The sequence below is a fragment of the Carex rostrata genome, chromosome 4 (assembly GCF_964058835.1).
Source record: "Carex rostrata chromosome 4, lpCarRost1.2, whole genome shotgun sequence".
Taxonomy (NCBI): Eukaryota; Viridiplantae; Streptophyta; class Magnoliopsida; order Poales; family Cyperaceae; genus Carex; species Carex rostrata.
Genome location: NC_135921.1, coordinates 4,967,735 through 4,989,285, shown reverse-complemented (window position 1 = coordinate 4,989,285; position 21,551 = coordinate 4,967,735). Strand labels below are relative to the sequence as shown.

The window sequence follows — 21,551 nt, the reverse complement described above, 5'->3', positions numbered from 1 at the left end:
ACAACACTTTAATTGAAAGTGTTTGGAGCACTCTTGTAGTGTCTCTATATGGGAATATAATAGGGCATTTACAAACCCAATACAACCCTCCAATTAAAGGTGTTTGGAGAACTCTAGTAGTGTCTCTATACGGCAAGATAATAGGGCATTTACAACCCTCCAATTAAAGGTGTTTGGAGCACTATAGTAGTGTCTCCAGATGGCAAAATAATAGGCAATTTACAACCCGAATACAACACTTCGATTGATGTTGTTTGGAGCAGTCTAGTAGTGTCTCTATCTGGCAAGATAATAGGGCATTTTAGAACCCTAATACAACACTCAAATTGAAGGTTTTTGGAGAACTCCTGTACTGCCTCTATAGCAAGATAATAGGGCATTTACAACCCTAATACAACACTCCAATTGAAGGTGTATGGGGAACCCTAGTAAAGTATATATATGACATGATAATAGGGCATTTACAACCTTAATACAACACTCCAGTTGGTGGTGTTTGGAGCAGTGAAAAAGTGTCCCCAGATGGCAAGATAACAGGGCATTTACAATGCTAATACAACACTCCAATTGAAGGTGTTTGGAGTACTCTAGTAGTGTCTATATTTATAACCCCAATACAACACTACAATTGAAAGTGTTTGGAGCACTCTTGTAGTGTCTCTATATGGGAATATAATAGGGCATTTACAACCCCAATACAACCCTCCAATTGAAGGTGTTTGTAGCACTCTAGTAGTGTCTCGACATGGCAAAATAATAGGGTATTTACAACCTTAATACAACACTCCAATTGAAGTTGATTGAAGTACTCTAATAATGTTTCCATATGGCAAGATAATTGGGTATTTACAACCCTAATACTGCACTCCAATTAAGGTGTTCGGAGCACTCTAGTAGTGTCTCTATATGGCAAGATAATCTGGCATTTACAACCCCAGTACAACACTATAATTCAAGGTGTTTGGAGCACTCTAGTAGTGTCTCCAGATGGCAAGATAATTGGGCATATACAACCCTAATACAACACTCCAATTGAAGGTGTTTAGAGCACTCTAGTAGTGTCTCTATATGGCATGATAATAGGGCATTTACAACCCTAACACAACACTCAAAAAGAATGTGTATGGAGCACTCTAGTAGTGTCTCCAGAGGGCAAATTAATAGGGCATTTAGACCCCTAATACAACACTCCAATCGAAGGTATTTGGAGGACTCTTATAATGTCTCTATATGACAAGATAATTGGGCATTTACGACCCTAGAACAACACTCCAATTGAAGGTGGTTGGAGCACTCTAGTAGTGTCTACAGATTGCAATATAATAGGGCATTTAAAACCCTAATACAACACTCCAATTGAAGGTGTTTGGAGCACTCTTGTAGTGTCTCTATATGGCAAGATAATAAGGAATTTACAACACTAGTACAACATTCCATTTGAAGGTGTATGGAGAACTCTAGTAGTGTCCCCAGATGGCAAGATAGTAGGGCATTTACAACCCTAATACAACACTCCAATTGAAGGTGTTTGGAGGACTCTTGTAATGTCTCTATATGGCAAGATAATTGGGCATTTACAACTCTAGTATAACACTCCAATTGAAGGTGTTTGGAGCACTCTAGCAGAGTCTACAGATTGCAAGATTATAGGGCATTTAAAACCCTAATAAAAACACTCCAATTGAAGGTGTTTGCAGCACTCTAGTAGTATCTTCAGATGGCAAGATAATTGGGTATGTACAACCCTAATACTGCACTCCAATTTAAGGTGTTTGGAGCACTCTAGTAGTGTTTACAGATTGCAATATAATAGGGCATTTAAAACCCTAATACAACACTCCACTTGAATGTGTACGGAGAACTCTAGTAGTGTCTCCATATGGCAAGATAATAAGGCATTTACAACCCTAATACAACACTCCAATTGAAGGTGTTTCGAGCACTCTAGTAATGTCTCTATATGGCAAGATAATTGGGCATTTACAACTCTAGTATAACACACCAATTAGAGCTGTTTGGAGCACTCTAGTAGTGTGTCCTGTTGGCAAGAAAATCAGGCATTTACAACCCTAGTACAACACTATAATTAAAGGTGTTTGGAGCACTCTAGTGGTTGCAATATAATAGGGCATTTAAAACCCTAATACAACACTCCACTTGAATGTGTACGGAGAACTCTAGTAGTGTCTCCAGATGGCAAGATAATAAGGCATTTACAACCCTAATACAACACTCCAATTGAAGGTGTTTGGAGCACTCTAGTAATGTCTCTATATGGCAAGATAATTGGGCATTTACAACTCTAGTATAACACACCAATTAGAGCTGTTTGGAGCACTCTAGTAGTGTGTCCTGTTGGCAAGAAAATCAGGCATTTACAACCCTAGTACAACACTATAATTGAAGGTGTTTGGAGCACTCTAGTGGTGTCTCCAGACGACAAGATAATTGGGCATTTACAACCCTAATACAACACTCCAATTGAAGGTGTTTGGAGGACTCTTGTAATGTCTCTATATGGCAAGATAATTGGGCAATTACAACTCTGGTATAACACTCCAATTGAAAGTGTTTGGAGCACTCTACTAGTGTCTACAGATTGCAACATTATAGGGCATTTACAACCCCAATAAAAAGACTCCAATTGAAGGTGTTTGGAGCACTCTAGTAGTATCTTCAGATGGCAAGATAATTGGGTATTTACAACCCTAATACTGCGCTCCAATTTAAGGTGTTTGCAGCACTCTAGTAGGGTCTCCAAATTGCAAGATAATAGGGCATTTACAACTCTAATTGAAGTTGTTTGGAGCACTCTAGTAGTGTCTCCAGTTGGCAAGATAATAGGGCATTTACAACCCTAATACTACACTCCAATTGAATGTGTTTGGAGCACCCTTGTAGTGTCTCTATATGGCAAGATAATCGGGCATTTCCAACCCTAGTACATCACTATAATTGAAGGTGTTTGGAGCACTCTAATAGTGTCTCCAGATGGCAATATAATAGGGCATTTACAACCCTAATACAACACCCCAATTGAATGTGTTTGGAGCACTCTTGTATAATAAGGTATTTACTCAATTTGAAGGTGTATGGAGAACTCTAGTAGTGTCTCCAGATGGCAAGATAATAGGGCATTTACAACCCTAAGAGAACACATCAATTGAAGGTGTTTGGAGGACTCTTGTAATGTCTCTATATGGCAATATAATTGGGCATTTACCACTCTAGTATAACACTCCTATTGAAGGTGTTTGGATCACTCTAGTAGTGTCTACATATGGCAAGATAATTGGGCATTTACAACTCTAGTATAACACTCGTATTGAAGGTGTTTGGAGCACTCTAGTAGTGTCTACAGATTGCAAGATTATAGAGCATTTAGAACCCTAATAAAAACACTCGAATTGAAGGTGTTTGGAGCACTCTAGTAGTATCTTCAGATGGCAAGATAATTGGGTATTTACAACCCTAATACTGCACTTCAATTTAAGGTGTTTGCAGCACTCGAGTAGTGTCACCAAATTGCAAGATAATAGGGCATTTATAACTCTAATACAACACTCGAATTGAAGGTGTTTGGCGCACTATAGTAGTGTCTCCAGTTGGCAAGATAATAGGGCATTTACAACCCTAATACTACACTCCAATTTAATGTGTTTGGAGCACTCTTGTAGTGTTTCTATATGGCAAGATAACAAGGCATTTACAACCCTAGTACAATACTCCATTTGAAGGTGTATGGAGCACTCTAGTAGTGTCTACAGATTGCAAGATTATAGAGCATTTACAACCCTAATAAAAACACTCGAATTGAAGGTGTTTGGAGCACTATAGTAGTATCTTCAGATGGCAAGATAATTGGGTATTTACAACCCTAATACTGCACTTCAATTTAAGGTGTTTGCAGCACTCTAGTAGTTTCACCAAATTGCAAGATAATAGGGCATTTATAACTCTAATACAACACTCGAATTGAAGGTGTTTGGCGCACTCTAGTAGTGTCTCCAGTTGGCAAGATAATAGGGCATTTACAACCCTAATACCACACTCCAATTGAATGTGTTTGGAGCACTCTTGTAGTGTTTCTATATGGCAAGATAACAAAGCATTTACAACCCTAGTACAATACTCCATTTGAAGGTGTATGGAGCACTCTAGTAGTGTCTACAGATTGCAAGATTATAGAGCATTTACAACCCTAATAAAAACACTCGAATTGAAGGTGTTTGGAGCACTATAGTAGTATCTTCAGATGGCAAGATAATTGGGTATTTACAACCCTAATACTGCACTTCAATTTATGGTGTTTGCAGCACTCTAATAGTGTCTCCAAATTGCAAGATAATAGGGCATTTATAACTCTAATACAACACTCGAATTGAAGGTGTTTGGAGCACTCTAGTAGTGTCTCCAGATGACAAGATAATTGGGCATTTACAACCCTAATACAACACTCCAATTGAAGCTGTTTGGAGCAATCTTGTAGTGTCTCTATATGGCAAGATAATCAGGCATTTACAACCCTAGTACAACACTCAAACAGAATGTGTATGGAGCACTCTAGTAGTGTCTCTAGATGGCAAGATAATAGGGCATTTACAACTCTAATACAACACTCGAATTGAAGGTGTTTGGAGCACTCTAGTAGTGTCTCCAGTTGGCAAGATAATAGGGCATTTATAACCCTAATACTACACTCAAATTGAATGTGTTTGAAGCACTCTTGTAGTGTCAATATGGCAAGATAATAAGGCATTTACAACCCTAGTACAACACTCCATTTGAAGGTGTATGGAGAACTCTAGTAGAGTCTCTAGATGGCAAGATAATAGGGCATTTACAACCCTAATACAGCACTCCAATTGAAGGTGTTTGGAGGACTCTTGTAATGTCTCTATATGGCAAGATAATTTGGCAATTACAACTCTGGTATAACACTCCAATTGAAAGTGTTTGGAGCACTCTACTAGTGTCTACAGATTGCAACATTATAGGGCATTTACAACCCCAATAAAAACACTCTAATTGAAGGTGTTTGGAGCACTCTAGTAGTATCTCCAGATGGTAAGATAATTGGGTATTTACAACCCTAATACTGCGCTCCAATTTAAGGTGTTTGCAGCACTCTAGTAGTGTCTCCAAATTGCAAGATATTAGGGCATTTACAACTCTAATACAACACTCTAATTGAAGGTGTTTGGAGCACTCTAGTAGTGTCTCCAGTTGGCAAGATAATAGGGCATTTACAACCCTAATACTACACTCCAATTGAATGTGTTTGGAGCACTCTTGTAGTGTCTCTATATGGCAAGATAATCGAGGTGTTTGGAGCACTCTAATAGTGTCTCCAGATGGCAATATAATAGGGCATTTATAACCCTAATACAACACCCCAATTGAATGTGTTTGGAGCATTCTTGTAGTGTCTCTATATGGCAAGATAATAAGGTATTTACAACCCTAGTACAACACTACTTTTGAAGGTGTATGGAGAACTCTAGTAGTGTCTCCAGATGGCAAGATAATAGGGCATTTACAACCCTAACACAATACATCAATTGAAGGTGTTTGGAGGACTCTTGTAATGTCTCTATATGGCAATATAATTGGGCATTTACAACTCTAGTATAACACTCCTATTGAAGGTGCTTGGATCACTCTAGTAGTGTCTACATATTGCAAGATAACAGGGCATTTACAACTCTAATACAACACTTCAATTGAAGATGTTTGGAGGACTCTTGTAATATCTCTATATGGCAAGATAATTAGGCATTTACAACTCTAGTATAACACTCCTATTGAAGGTGTTTGGAGCACTCTAGTAGTGTCTACAGATTGCAAGATTATAGAGCATTTACAACCCTAAAAAAACACTCGAATTGAAGGTGTTTGGAGCACTCTAGTAGTATCTTCAGATGGTAAGAAAATTGGGTTTTACAACCCTAGTACTGCACTTCAATTTAAGGTGTTTGCAGCACTCTAGTAGTGTCTCCAAATTGCAAGATAATCGGGCATTTATAACTCTAATACAACACTCGAATTGAAGGTGTTTGGAGCACTCTAGTAGTGTCTCCAGTTGGCAAGATAATAGGGCATTTACAACCCTAATACTACACTCCAATTGAATGTGTTTGGAGCACTCTTGTAGTGTCTCTCTATGGCAAGATAATAAGGCATTTACAACCCTAGTACAACCCTCCATTTGAAGGTGTATGGAGAACTCTAGTAGTGTCTCCAGATGGCAAGATAATAGGACATTTACAACCCTAATACAACACTCCAATTGAAGGTGTTTGGAGGACTCTTGTAATGTCTCTATATGGCAAAATAATTGGGCATTTACTACTCTGGTATAACACTTCAATTGAAGGTGTTTGGAGCACTCTACTAGTGTCTACAGATTGCCAGAATATAGGGCATTTACAACCCCAATAAAAACGCTCCAATTGAAGGTGTTTGGAGAACTCTAGTAGTATCTTCAGATGGCAAGATAACTGGAGATTTACAACCCTAATACTGCACTCCAATTTAAGGTGTTTGCAGCACTCTAGTAGTGTCTCCAAATTGCAAGATCATAGGGCATTTACAACTCTAATACAACACTCTAATTGAAGGTGTTTGGAGCACTCTAGTAGTGTCTCCATTTGGCAAGATAATAGAGCATTTACAACCCTAATACTACACTCCAATTGAATGTGTTTGGAGCACTCTTGTAGTGTCTCTATATGGCAAGGTAATCAGGCATTTACAACCCTAGTAAAACACTATAATTGAAGGTGTTTGGAGCACTCTAGTAGTGTCTCCAGATGGCAAGATAATTGAGCATTTACAACCCTAATACAAGACTCCAATTGAAGGTGTTTAGAGCACTCTAGTAGTGTCTATATATGGCATGATAATAGGGCATTTACAACCCTAAGACAACACTCAAACAGAATGTGTATGGAGGACTCTAGTAGTGTCTCTAGAAGGCAACATAATATGGCATTTACAACCGTAATACAACACTCCAGTTGAATGTGTTTGGAGGACTCTTGTAATGTCTCTATATGACAAGATAATTGGGCATTTACGACCCTAGAACAACACTCCAATTGAAGGTGGTTGGAGCACTCTAGTAGTGTCTCCAGATGGCAATATAATAGGGCATTTACAACCCTAATACAACACTCCAATTTAAGGTGTTTGGAGCACTCTTGTAGTGTCTCTATATGGAAAGATAATAAGGCATTTACAACCCTAGTACAACACTCCATTTGAAGGTGTATGGAGAACTCTAATAGTGTCTCAAGATGGCAAGATAATAGGGCATTTACAACCCTAGTACAACCCTCCATTTGAAGGTGTATGGAGAACTCTAGTAGTGTCTCCAGATGGCAAGATAATAGGGCATTTACAACCCTAATACAACACTCCAATTGAAGGTGTTTGGAGGACTCTTGTAATGTCTCTATGTGGCAAGATAATTGGGCATTTACAACTCTGGTATAACACTCCAATTGAAGGTGTTTGGAGCACTCTACTAGTGTCTACAGATTGCCAGATTATAGGAGATTTACAACCCTAATAAAAACGCTCCAATTGAAGGTGTTTGGAGCACTCTAGTAGTGTCTGCAAATTGCAAGATCATAGGGCATTTACAACTCTAATACAACACTCGAATTGAAGGTGTTTGGAGCACTCTAGTAGTGTGTCCATTTGGCAAGATAATAGAGCATTTACAACCCTAATACTACACTCCAATTGAATGTGTTTGGAGCACTCTTGTAGTGTCTCTATATGGCAAGATAATCAGGCATTTACAACCCTAGTACAACACTATAATTGAAGGTGTTTGGAGCACTCTAGTAGTGTCTCCAGATGGCAAGATAATTGGGCATTTACAACCCTAATACAAGACTCCAATTGAAGGTGTTTAGAGCACTCTAGGAGTGTCTCTATATGGCATCATAATAGGGCATTTACAACCCTAATACAACACTCAAACAGAATGTGTATGGAGCACTCTAGTAGTGTCTCCAGATGGCAAGATAATAGGGCATTTACAACCGTAATACAACACTCCAATTGAATGTGTTTGGAGGACTCTTGTAATGTCTCTATATGACAAGATAATTGGGCATTTACGACCCTAGAACAACACTCCAATTGAAGGTGGTTGGGGCACTCTAGTAGTGTCTCCAGATGGCACTATAATAGGGCATTTAAAACCCTAATACAACACTCCAATTGAATGTGTTTGGAGCACTCTTGTAGTGTCTCTATATGGGAAGATAATAAGGCATTTAGAACCCTAGTACAACACTCCATTTGAAGGTGTATGGAGAACTCTAGTAGTGTCTCCAGATGGCAAGATAATAGGGCATTTACAACCCTAATACAACACTCCAATTGAAGGTGTTTGGAGGACTCTTGTAATGTCTCTATATGACAAGATAATTGGGCGTTTACAACTCTGGTATAACACTCCAATTGAAGGTGTTTGGAGCATTCTAGTAGTGTCTACAGATTGCGAGATTATAGGACATGTACAACCCTAATAAAAACACTCCAATTGAAGGTGTTTGGAGCCCTCTAGTAGTATCTTCAGATGACAAGATAGTTGGGTATTTACAACCCTAATACTGCACTCCAATTGAATGTGTTTGGAGCACTCTTGTAGTGTCTCTATATGGCTAGATAATCAGACATTTACAACCCTAGTACAACACTATAATTGAAGGTGTTTGGAGCACTCTAGTAGTTTCTCCAGATGGCAAGATAATTGGGTATTTACAACACTAATAGAACACTTCAATTGAAGGTGTTTAGAGCACTCTAGTAGTGTCTCTATATGGCATGATAATAGGGCATTTACAACCCTAATATAACACTCAAACAGAATGTGTATGGAGCACTCTAGTAGTGTCTCCAGATGGCAAGATAATAGGGCATTTACAACTCTAATAGTAGTGTCTCCAGTCGGCAAGATAATAGAGCATTTACAACCCTAATACTACACTCCAATTGAATGTGTTTGGAGCACTCTTGTAGTGTCTCTATATGGCAAGATAATCAGGCATTTACAAACCTAGTACAACACTATAATTGAAGGTGTTTGGAGCACTCTAGTAGTGTCTCCAGATGGCAAGATAATTGAGCATTTACAACCCTAATACAACACTCCAATTGAAGGTGTTTAGAGCACTCTAGTAGTGTCTCTATATGGCATGATAATAGGGCATTTACAACCCTAATACAACACTCAAACAGAATGTGTATGGAGCACTCTAGTAGTGTCTCCTGATGGCAAGATAATAGGGCAGTTACAACCGTAATACAACACTCCAATTGAATGTGTTTGGAGGACTCTTGTAATGTCTCTATATGACAAGATAATTGGGCATTTACGACCCTAGAACAACACTCCAATTGAAGGTGGTTGGAGCACTCTAGTAGTGTCTCCACATGGCAATATAATAGGGCATTTACAACCCTAATACAACACTCCAATTTAAGGTGTTTGGAGCACTCTTGTAGTGTCTCTACATGGAAAGATAATAAGGCATTTACAACCCTAGTACAACACTCCATTTGAAGGTGTATGGAGAACTCTAATAGTGTCTCGAGATGGCAAGATAACAGGGCATTTACAACCCTAGTACAATTCTCCATTTGAAGGTGTATGGAGAACTCTAATAGTGTCTCCAGATGGCAAGATAATAGGACATTTACAACTCTAATACAACACTCAAACAGAATGTGTATGGAGCACTCTAGTAGTGTCTCCAGATGGCAAGATAATAGGACATTTACAACTCTAATACAACACTCAAACAAAATGTGTTTGGAGCACTCTAGTAGTGTGTCCATTTGGCAAGATAATAGAGCATTTACAACCCTAATACTATACTCCAATTGAATGTGTTTGGAGCACTCTTGTAGTGTCTCTATATGGCAAGATAATCAGGCATTTACAACCCTAGTACAACACTATAATTGAAGGTGTTTGGAGCACTCTAGTAGTGTCTCCAGATGGCAAGATAATTGTGCATTTACAAGACTAATACAACACTCCAATTGAAGGTGTTTAGAGCACTCTAGTAGTGTCTCTATATGGCATGATAATAGGGCATTTACAACCCTAATATAACACTCAAACAGAATGTGTATGGAGCACTCTAGTAGTGTCTCCAGATGGCATGATAATAGGGCATTTACAACCCTAATACAACACTCTAATTGAAGGTGTTTGGAGGACTCTTGTAATGTCTCTATATGACAAGATAATTGGGCATTTACGACCCTAGAACAACACTCCAATTGAAGGTGGTTGGAGCACTCTAGTAGTGTCTCCAGATGGCAATATAATAGGGCATTTACAACCCTAATACAACACTCCAATTTAAGGTGTTTGGAGCACTCTTGTAGTGTCTCTATATGGAAAGATAATTAGGCATTTACAACCCTAGTACAACACTCCATTTGAAGGTGTATGGAGAACTCTAATAGTGTCTCGAGATGGCAAGATAATAGGGCATTTACAATCCTAATAAAAACACTCCAATTGAAGGTGTGTGGAGCACTCTTGTAGTGTCTTTATATGGAAAGATAATAAGACATTTACAACCCTAGTACAACACTGCAATTGAAGGTGTTTGGAGCACTCTAGTAGTGTCTCCAGATGGCAAGATAATTGGAAATTTAGAACCCTAATACAACACTCCAATTGAAGGTGTTTAGAGGACTCTAGTAGTGTCTCTATATGGCAAGATAATAAGGCATTTACAACCCTAGTATAACACTCCAACTGAAGGTGTTTGGAGCACTCTAGTAGTGTCTCCAGATAGCAATATAATTGGGCATTTACAACCCTAATACAACACTGCAATTCAAGGTGTTTAGAGCACCTTAGTGGAGTCTCCATATGGCATGATAATAAGGCATTTACAACCTTAATACAACACTCCAACAGAAGGTGTTTAGAGCACCCTAGTGGAGTCTCCATATGGCATGATAATAGGGCATTCACAACCCTAATACAACGCTCCAATTGAAGTTGTTTAGAGCCCTATAGTAGTGTCTCCAGATGGCAAGATAATTGGGCATTTACCACCCTAATACAACACTCCAATTGAAGGTGTTTAGAGCACCCTAGTGGAGTCTCCATATGGCATGATAATAGGGCATTTACAACCCAAATAAAAACACTCCAATTGAAGGTGTTTGGAGCACTCTAGTTGTGTCTTCAGATGGCAAGATAATTTGGTATTTACAACCCTAATACTGCACTCCAATTTAAGGTGTTTGGAGTACTCTAGTAGTGTCTCCAGATGGCAACAAAATAGGGCATTTACAACCCTAATACAACACTCCAATTGAAGGTGTTTGGAGCACTCTAGTTGTGTCTCTAGATGGCCAGATAATAAGGCATTTACAACCCTAATACAACACTCCAATTGAAGTTGGTTGGAGCACTCTAGTAGTGTCTCCAGATGGCAAGATAATAGGGCAATTACAACCCTACAACACTCCAATTAAAGTTGTTTGGCGCACTCTAGTAGTGTCTCTATATGACAAGATAAGAGGACATTTACAACCCTAATACAACAGTCCAATTGATGGTGTTTGGAGTATTCTAGTAGTGTCTCCAGATGGCAAGATAACAGGGTATTTTCAATGCTAGTAACTATAGTCAATGTTACTAGTTGCACTTCCAAAAATACAATGGGATGCACGCATACATTGCTATGGAAGTTCTCTTTAACCATGAATACCATTGTCAGATTATTCTCTTCATTCTTTTTTTTCACCACAAGTATTATTGTCATGTTTTCAAAACACTAATTAAGCCGGTCTGGTTTGATTCTTTTAAAACACCGCTTAACCTTAATTTGTTGAATCAGTAAAAATCAATTTAATCGGCTAGATTTTAAAACCACTAAAAAAGACCAATGTAAAAATCCGGTTCAAAACTAGTTTCACATTTCTTATAGAAATCACGTATTTCTTCCATGATCCTACAAATTTCTTGCTTTTCTCAAACCGCTAAGATGGAAATCACTGAGAATTTAGACCTCCTTCCACCTACGATCTCTCAATTCTCAGTTTGGTCGTGTCCTTCAATATTGATGATCTATTTATGTATATTTTACAGTTTTGCATGATCATTCTCAAGAATTAGCTTGAAACAAATTAATGAACTTGCCAACATCAAGTACTGTAAGTTTATTTAATCACTAAACTCAAATTTGTAAAATACGTGAAAGGCTTGAAATTTTTAGTTAATTTTATTGCATTGATACATGTTTTTTAAGTGTTTGATGAATGCTCAAACCAAAATATAATTTTATTTGTTGAGATCTTACTGCTTTGTGCGAACCACTGTTTAAAAAACTATTTAGACTTTAATGTGCATATTTTTCAATAATAAGGGTGTGTTAGAGATCGGAGATTTGTTGCAAATTAAAGTAGTGTTTTTCAGCCTTGCATCTACAATATTTTTTCACTACCAAATTTACCCCAAATCACAAACAACCCAAGCAATAATTAATACTTCAACGCACAGCCAGTATCTTACACAACAAAAGTAAACCTCAATTCTAGGGAAAAAAAGAAAAAGAAAAAGAACAAGCTAATAGTTCTTTAAGACTTTCAAGCAACGGGTGGTGGATGGGTAAAGTGGTGGTACAGTTGAGAAGATAGTTATTCTTATCAATACCTTTGTCCCCAGTACCAGTAAGTGGTATCAGTGCAACGACCAAACCAGCAATTGGCAATTGTATTATTGGCTTGCATCAATATTATTTAGAAAGTGGGATAAGGTCCCACGGTCCCACCTGATTGTACTACATACATATTGATCATCTAAAAGTAAAAGTCAGTGTTATTTTGTTGTATAAATTAACTTTAAATATCAACTTGGTATCATTAAAGTCTGATACTAGAATGTGCATGATCACGGTTTGTACAATATCATGGTGGTTTGGCACCAGCTAATTATATAACCCAAATTGATTAATTTTCATGATGGTTACTCACCGATTAGTTTGATCAAAAGTATGTTGATACTTGGTGAAATAGTGCCACCAAACTTTAAGTTTGTATACAGTAACTTAACTTGGTAGAAAATGCAATTGACTCTAACTCTGATTTTGTAAGAAGGCTCAAATTTTCATATGCAATTCTAAATTTAACCTTAATTCTTCTCAAATTTCATATGCAATTGAACTCTGATTTTGTAATTTCATACATGTTTGAAATTGCTTCTCAAAGTGCCCGTAGGGCCATGCTAAAATCCTCATACTATACTTTACTATTATTCATCTTATAAACCTGACTATATATGTTAAAATTCTAAATAGTGGATATGTATACCAGTGTTATTAGAATATTGATATATGTGTAACAGATATAAATTATGATTGTTTTAAAAGTGTTAAAAGTGGAACCGGTTGACCAATCGATTCAACTAATAGACCGTTGATCTGAAGTTTTATCGGATTGATTTCCGATCCGATTATGAATAAGTTTTCTCCAATGACTTATATATAATTATATCTTCTTCTTCTTCTTGCCCTTTTTTCTTTTTTAGAAGAAAGACATAAGTAATAATATCTGCATAGTTATGCAATATTCAGAATCAGAAACTAGGATTTAGGTATCTTTTTTTTTCAATACTTCTTTATTAATATAAGGACTACTTGGAAAGAAATTGAAGAGTATTTTGTCTTTTTAAAAGCTCTGCTATATATACTATTAAACCAATGGATCATGTAATTAATATGAGGTTTAACCGAGCATATCACACATAAAGCATGTAAGAGCATACATGCTGAGGCTTAATTTACTGTCTAGATAGCAACCGGAAGTACTTTCAAAAATAGACATTGGTAAATATTATTTTTTTGTATTAACATTGCAAATTTATCTTACAATTAAATTTGATTGTTCATATTTTACGGACTTTGACACTTATAAATCCTGAATCTAAAGCGCTAAGTTATTATTTTCAAAATTTAGGCTCATTTGGTTTAAATTTTGATAATTCAGTGGTGTTGGTATTAGAAATGAATGCTGCACGAGACATTTTTTTTTTTATCAACGACATGTCTAATTTTGACATGACATGAAATCGGTTAACTTAAAATCTGACCTGACCCAAACTTAAATGATCCAAAACCCGATGCCACCTGAAGCTGGATAATCTGAAACACGAGTGAATTCGATCTGACAAAAAATGACCCAAGATTTAAAATGATCCAAAATTAGACTATTCAAAATCCAACCCGATCCGGTATCACCTCTATTGTCAAACAAAAAGTACAAAGAAATAATAATAAGAAAAAGCACTAAGTTATTATTTTCAAAATTTAGGCGCATTTGGTTTAAATTTTGACAATTCAGTGGTGTTGGTATTAGAAATGAATGCTGCATGAGACATTTTTTTTTATCAACGACATGTCTAATTTTGACATGACATGAAATCGGTTAACTTAAAACCTGACCTGACCCGAACTTAAATGATCCAAAACCTGATACCACCTGAAGCTGAATAATCTGAAACCCGAGTAAATTCGATCTGACAAAAAATGACCCAAGATTTAAAATGATCTAAAATTAGACTATTCAAAATCCAACCCGATCTGATATCACCTCTATTGTCAAACAAAAAGTGCAAAGAAATAATAATAATGATTTTAAAAATAATAATAATAATAATAATAATAAAAAAAAAAGCGTTTCAAGGTAATAATTACTTTTAAAGGGGGTAGGATGTGAATTCGCATCTCCTTGGATAACTCTTGAGTCGATACGTGTAAAAATCTGAACCGTTCAATATGAATCTTAAAGCAACTCATTTCGTATTAATTAATACACTCCTTGTGAATCTAAATAGACACCGTTTAAAAACCTGGCATGTAATCAAATAATCAATCAACTAAAAACCTGAATCTAAATAGGATCTGTTTGCTCCTCCTCAAAAGTGATGACCCTAGAATCTGTGACGTGATTGAACCCAAGTTTTGAATCTAACGTCTTGCCACATCTAACTCGTAGCATATCAGAATTCAAAAAGATGCTATAGGGGTGAATACACAGTCAATAAATGAAATCAATTGACTTTTATTTATTCTCAATTTTTTTTATTTAGACTCTATTTTGAATATAATTTAAACTAAAATATTATGGACAGTATGAAATTAATATAACTAATAGTAAAAAAAAAAAAATATACTTGATCTCTATTCATTTTGGATCCCATTATCTGAAAGTCTAGTTCCGTCCTGACTCTAGCATATCAGTATTCGACATATGCAACTCAAATCTGTAATGTATATGTAAAAGGAACAACTCTGATTCAAACTCAAATTGCCATACTCACTAAGCCACGTCAGCCACATCGAGAAAAGGACACGTGGCGCCCTTTGGATAACTGGACCCAATTAGGCATTACTAACATTTGTTGTTAAGGGAGCAAAGAATTTGCATGTACATCAGATCAATTGTGGTTCAATGTTTGATCTCGATCATTCGACCCGTATTAAAATTTGAATGACCAATTTAAATTCTAAAATAATTTATAAATTTAATTTTCACTGGAATTTTAATCCGAATCAAATTCAGATCGGACATGAGATCAAATTTGATCTAATGCATGCCCAGTTGCCCATTGGACTCTCTGCTTGGTAATTGTTAAAGGACAGGGACCGCCTGATCATATAAAGCAAAACATCTGATTTATTTTATTCCTTACAAAGATATTTTCTGTTACAGTACCGGTGAAGTTGATTATACAACTTTATTTTATTTCCAGCAACAACACTCTATGAGCGAAAACTATGCTCATGTAATCATGTTAACTAGAGAAGCCACAAAAGATGGAAGTATCAGCCCAAAATGCCTCTGTATATGATTTACGAAGCGTATAAATAATAAAATAAAATAATATATTGTATATGATTTGTGTGCTGGATGAAGCAAAAACTATTTTACGGAATTAGTTTCTTTTACAAAATTTAACTTTTTTTATTTGATACATTTTTCATAACGAAGTCTGAATACAACCATAATAAATAATTTATAATGCACAAATAAGTTTAATATGATTTGTAATTTGTAAATTAATTCATTCAGAAAATAAACATAATAATGTCAACTTCATCAAAATAGTAATATTATTGTTAAAGATTTTAAAATTAAAAATAAACAAAAAAAATCATTTTCTTTTAAGTATTTATTATATATACAAACCTACGATTTATTTGGTAAAATAAATAATCTGAAATTATTATCTTGACTAAACAAAAAAAAAATGTCCACCCGTAATATAAAAACCATGTGAAACATTAATTAAGCTCTTAATAACATATGTCAAAAATAAATATGGCTCTTTCCCCTTTGGGTCATATCATGAACTTGTTATAATAGAATCATTTTTTCTAGTTGAATCTAAAAATTGAAAAAAGAAACACATACATATAGTTAACATTGATTATTAGTTGTATAAGTATTGCAAACAATAACAAAATCATTTTTTCTATTTTTTAATTGCTACTGCATTTAGAAATATGAGGAATAAATTTTTTAATCTTTCCAAATTGGAATTAATATTTGCAATTTAATATTTCTCACTTACATAAATAGAAAAATTAAGTTGGTGTTTATAAAAAAAAATAACAATACATATTTGAACTTTTGACAAAACTTCAAAACCTTGTAAATTTTCTTGAAATTTAAGAATATCAATGTAACATTAGTTTTCTCCAATGACTTATATGTAATTATCTCTTCTTCTTCTTCTTCTTTTTTCTTTTTTTATTTTTTCAAGAAAGGCATACATAATCATGTCTGAGTTATGCTAAATATTTTTAAGAATAAGAAAGTAAAAAAATTAGGTAACTTTTTTTCACTATTTCTTAAATAATATAACAACTACTTGGAAAGAAATTTAGTAGTATTTTGCTCATTCAAAACTTCTGTTATACTATTCAACAAATTGGTCATGTAATTAATATGAGGTTCAACCAAACATATCAATATATCATACAAAAAGCATGTAAGAACATGAATGTGTAGGCTCACTTGACGTTCGCAAACTATAATCACGCACTTGGTTCTCAATTTTCCATGCGAAGCCGTTCAAACGTTCAAAATGAAAAATTAATAAATACTAGGGTCTTATTATTATTATTATTATTATTATTATTATTTTTTGAGGAAATCTTATTTATTATTTCTTTTTAATAATATATTGTGGGCTCTATGATCAAGAATGAAAAATATGTTTCGAATGCAATTATTGTGGCCTTGTGGGCTCTATCGAACAAAAAGTGGAGTTACGAAACAAATGGAACCGCATACAGCATTGAGATAACTAAATGCAATTATTTTCATTAATTCAGTTTTTATGTTTTGAATGCAAAGGATTTTGACGGTGTAGTACAACTTTACAAGATACCAGATCATGCAGATTTGGAATGAAGGCCCGAAAGCGACTTCAAATTTTTACAGAAGGAGAAAAGGAGGTGAAACTGGAAGGGAAGCATACATGCTGTCTGATGGGCATCAAACAAAAATCAGTCCGATGGTCATTCAAAACCGTCTGTTCACTTCAGGATTCGTGTGCGCCCCTTCAAAATTTGTGCGGATCAAGTGTTTGTGAATCCTTGAGTGAATTAGACGGTTCTGAGCAGGTCGGATGCCCATCGGACTCACCCCGCTTCGAACTGGAAGATTCTTTTGTGGACTGTTATGAGTTGTTACTTGCTTGGGAATTCTTGGCTCAGGTGAATTTTGTTGTTTGAAGTGTGTAACAGATTATACAGTGCAAACAATGTTTAAATGGCAGTTTCTGTTCGGAGCAAGAACTGGAATAATCAAATTTCAAATTTATTTTATATGCCTTAAATAGCAAAAAACACTACATTAAATTGAGATAATGATCAGTCAGTACAGCAATAAAACCTAAACTACTAGTATACCAACTGAAATTATGCAATGCCCCCAAACCACCGATCACTGATTTCTATAAATTGTGCAAGTACTATAAAATGTTTGAGAGCTTCTATTGTATCATAAGTTCTTATTTCTTAGTCTGTAGTTACTGTTACTAGTTCTTGATGTACACTCAAACTCACCTCCTGTGGCATTTAGAAAGGAACTATTTACAAAAATGCCATAGATGACTTCTGTAAATAGGTTAGATACTTGGATGTAATCTTGCCAAGGTACCAACACAAACTGTAATAACTCACCACCATCGGTCCCATCAGTACAGCATTGGCTTATTCACATCATGCCTGATCTCGCTAGCAATTCAGCTTTACTGGTACCAACCTTCTCATCCTCCAGTTATCTGCTCAAACATTTCTTGACGATCTAAAATTTATAGTAAAAATACATAAGATAAAGAAATCAAGTCAGAATATATGGATCAATGAAAGAGCATTTCCTTTTGTATGCATTGTGCTGCCAACAAAGAGCTGTTATAAGCAAAATTAAGATGGCTTAAGATTTGGTCGGCACCAATATATTTTTTACATTTCTTAAACATTTGACATTACAGTTACAGATATTCATCTACCCTAGAATATAATCAAATACTGACCAGATGACTTATGCATCTACCCTAGAATATAATAGAGACAAATCAATACCATTATTGCACAAAAACAGTAGACAAAAGACATGAATTAATCCAAGGTTAATGACTTAGGACGCATCAGTAACCTTCCCAATAACAGCTAATTAATTTTAATCACAGTAATCAGAATGCAATAACAGTGTCAATGCAAAAAAAAGAAAATAGAAAAGAAAAGAACGCCCCATAAAATTATTTACCTGATATGAAAAGTAAAAGAAAATAAAAGAAAAATTAAAAAGCTTCTATATTGTTTCGATATTAATCTCATGCTGATCAGAGCATCGTTCGTTAAGCCAAGCAAGAATATCCTGCCATACGATGGCGACATTCTCGTCAGGTTCGCCAAACAACAGGGAATGCAACATCCCATCATATATCTTTATGGATTTATCTTCACTTCTCGCCTCTTCATACAATGCTTTACTGACAGCCGGGTCTGTGATCTCATCGGCACTCCCATGTAAAACCAAGAAAGGAATTGAGACCTCATGGAGTCTTGAGCCAAGCTCATCAGTTACTCTTAGTAGCTCCACTACTGTCCCCAGCCTCGGTTTCCCAAAGTACCTGATTCGAGTCATTTGATGAGATTTTTGCATGATTGATATTTGGTAACCATTAAAGTCCAGGTTAGAGATGTCTTATTATTAAATATTACTGAACATGCTCATATCTCTATTTACAAAGTTCAAATAGCCGATCTGAACCGTTAAACATGATCTTCATTACTCTCTATGAAAATGTAATTGTAGACCAAATTTTACATTTTTTGGAACATTTTTTAGATAGGTAGAAAATACTTGCTCTAAAAATTCCTAACCACCTCAAGCAGTGATTTTCTACCTATTTAAAAAATTCTAAAAATATAAAATTTGATCTTCAAGGACATTTTTATATGGAGATCATGTTTAACGGTTCGGATCGACTGTTTGAACTTAGAAAATAGACATGGATTGATCTGTAATATGCATATTATCATAGCCTCACTTGTTATTTTTTTTTTTTCCTGATTTTAGCCAAATATCAAATTGGGGAGACATTGTTGCCTCTCTAATCAGGTTTAACAATCTATGGCAATTTCAATACAGACCCCATTTAAGCGAATAAAATCTCAATATGTAAAAAGAAAAAAAAAATCCATTCACACCACTCACTATTTCATTTCTGTACTCTCAACAGGTTAAATAAACTAACTTTTAACAAACTAAACTAAAAGCTTTTATTAATTAACCAATTTGATAAGAACTAATAAGTAGACAAATGGCCAAATTACTACCTCATGGGATTACACATAGCAAGGACCCTCTTTTCTGGCACCTTGACTGATTTCTCGACGAGATCAGCTGTGGGGACCACAGCCAGTGTTGGCGCAAACCTGGCAACAAACCTCAGAGCCATCTGCACCGGCCAGGGGGGCTTGATATGGTCCGATATCTTGCACATCGGTGCAACGAGCACCGCACCGGCCCATGACTCAGCAGGCATGCTCAGGTGCATCAGCAAGCACAATGCTCCCCCCATTGACTCCCCAAATAAGAATGATTTGTAGCCATGGTTCTCGGGCCGGGCCCGCACCGACTGGAAGAAGGCCTGGAGGTCGTCGAGCACCAAATTGAGGTCAGGCACGAAGGCCCGAAGCCCGGGTGATCTGCCGTGACCGGGGAGGTCTGCGGCAAAGCACGCAAAGCCGTGACTGGCGAGGAAGGTGGCGGTCAATTGCATGGTCCAGCCGGTGTCGTTGCCATAACCGTGGATCATGAAGACCAGGGCACGCGTCGGTCCGACAAGTGGGGCCCAGGAGCGGGTAAAGAGAGACCGACCCGATGAGGCCGTGAAGTGGGTCGAGGCGCCGGAGACGCCGTGGAGCGCGTAGTACTCCTCCTCTGTCTCCGGCGAATTGCCCCAGAAGTTTCGGTACTTCCTGGTCGGTTGTACCGGTTCCGGTACCGGTTGGGTTCCCATCGGTACGGAACAGGGGTCAAAGAGATAGGGGTAGGAGATGGAAAAGGGATACGCAACAGAGAACAGAGAAGGTTTTGTCTGTTACTTTTGTTTGCTACTTGGCGTGGGGAACTGGGGTAAGGTAAGGATACTTCTTGACTCTTTTTCTTTGTTTGATTTCTTTTACCTATTTTTTTTTATTGTTATTAGCATATTCTTGAATTTTTTTTATAAACCATAAATAATTAAATGAATTTTACGAATCATCATGATTTTTTTTTTTTTGAAAATTATAAGTATCAAACGGACCGTTCGGTCTCAACTTTTTTTTTTTTTTCTTTCAATTTTTCAATTTTTTAATTTTTCACGATTACTGTACAATTTCTGCCACAGAAGATCCCATCCAAACTATTTTTTCTCCAAACCGGACGGACCATCCGGTCTCCACATTTTATTTCTCCATACCGGATGGACCGTTCGGTCTCCCCTTTTTTTTTCACGCCCGTGGCTCCCTTCTCCTTTTTTTTAGTATGCATGCAGTAATTGTTGAATGATTTATTTATTTGTATGGTTTATGTGCATGTAATATTTTTTTAATTATTTATTTCGTAATTATGTAGATGCATGGTTTATTTGCATGTAATTTTTTTTAGTGTAGATGCATGTAATAATTGTTGAATGATTTTTTTTAGTGTAGAATAAATGTTAATATTTGATTGGGTTTGCATGTCATGCATGTCAATATTGAATTGGATTTGCATGTTAATTTTTTTTTATGTATTTATTTATATTGTAGTGAAAAATGGAAGGTGAAATGCAAGGAGAAGAACCTTTATATTAAAAAAAAAATTACATGGAGACTGAATCCCTAATTCGGTCTCCAATTAAAATTCTTCAGCCAATAATAACCCGATTTTTTTAAAAATACCCAAATAATAAATAAAATTAATAAAAATAACCACATTATGAACAAATTTATAAA

The 21,551-nt window shown here is 36.0% G+C and overlaps 1 protein-coding gene across 3 annotated transcripts; it reads right to left on the bottom strand.

The window, feature by feature from the left end:
• Positions 1–17,560: 17,560 nt before the first annotated feature.
• Positions 17,561–20,674, bottom strand: LOC144553011 (alpha/beta-Hydrolases superfamily protein). Of its 3 annotated transcripts, XR_013511300.1 has the most exons (4): positions 19,905–20,674; positions 18,829–19,195; positions 18,243–18,366; positions 17,561–17,839 (listed from the first exon to the last, which is right to left on the bottom strand). XR_013511300.1 is itself a non-coding variant. In XM_078301077.1 (3 exons), exons 1-2 carry the CDS (start codon positions 20,588–20,590, stop codon positions 18,874–18,876), a joined length of 1,008 nt encoding a protein of 335 aa, XP_078157203.1. In that variant the 5' UTR covers positions 20,591–20,674; the 3' UTR covers positions 17,919–18,366; positions 18,829–18,873. The 3 variants fall into 3 exon arrangements, 2 of the variants coding, with proteins under 2 accessions (XP_078157203.1, XP_078157202.1); XM_078301077.1 differs by lacking the exon at positions 17,561–17,839 and having other exon boundaries at positions 17,919–18,366; XM_078301076.1 differs by lacking the exons at positions 17,561–17,839; positions 18,243–18,366 and having other exon boundaries at positions 18,680–19,195; positions 19,905–20,672.
• Positions 20,675–21,551: the final 877 nt, after the last annotated feature.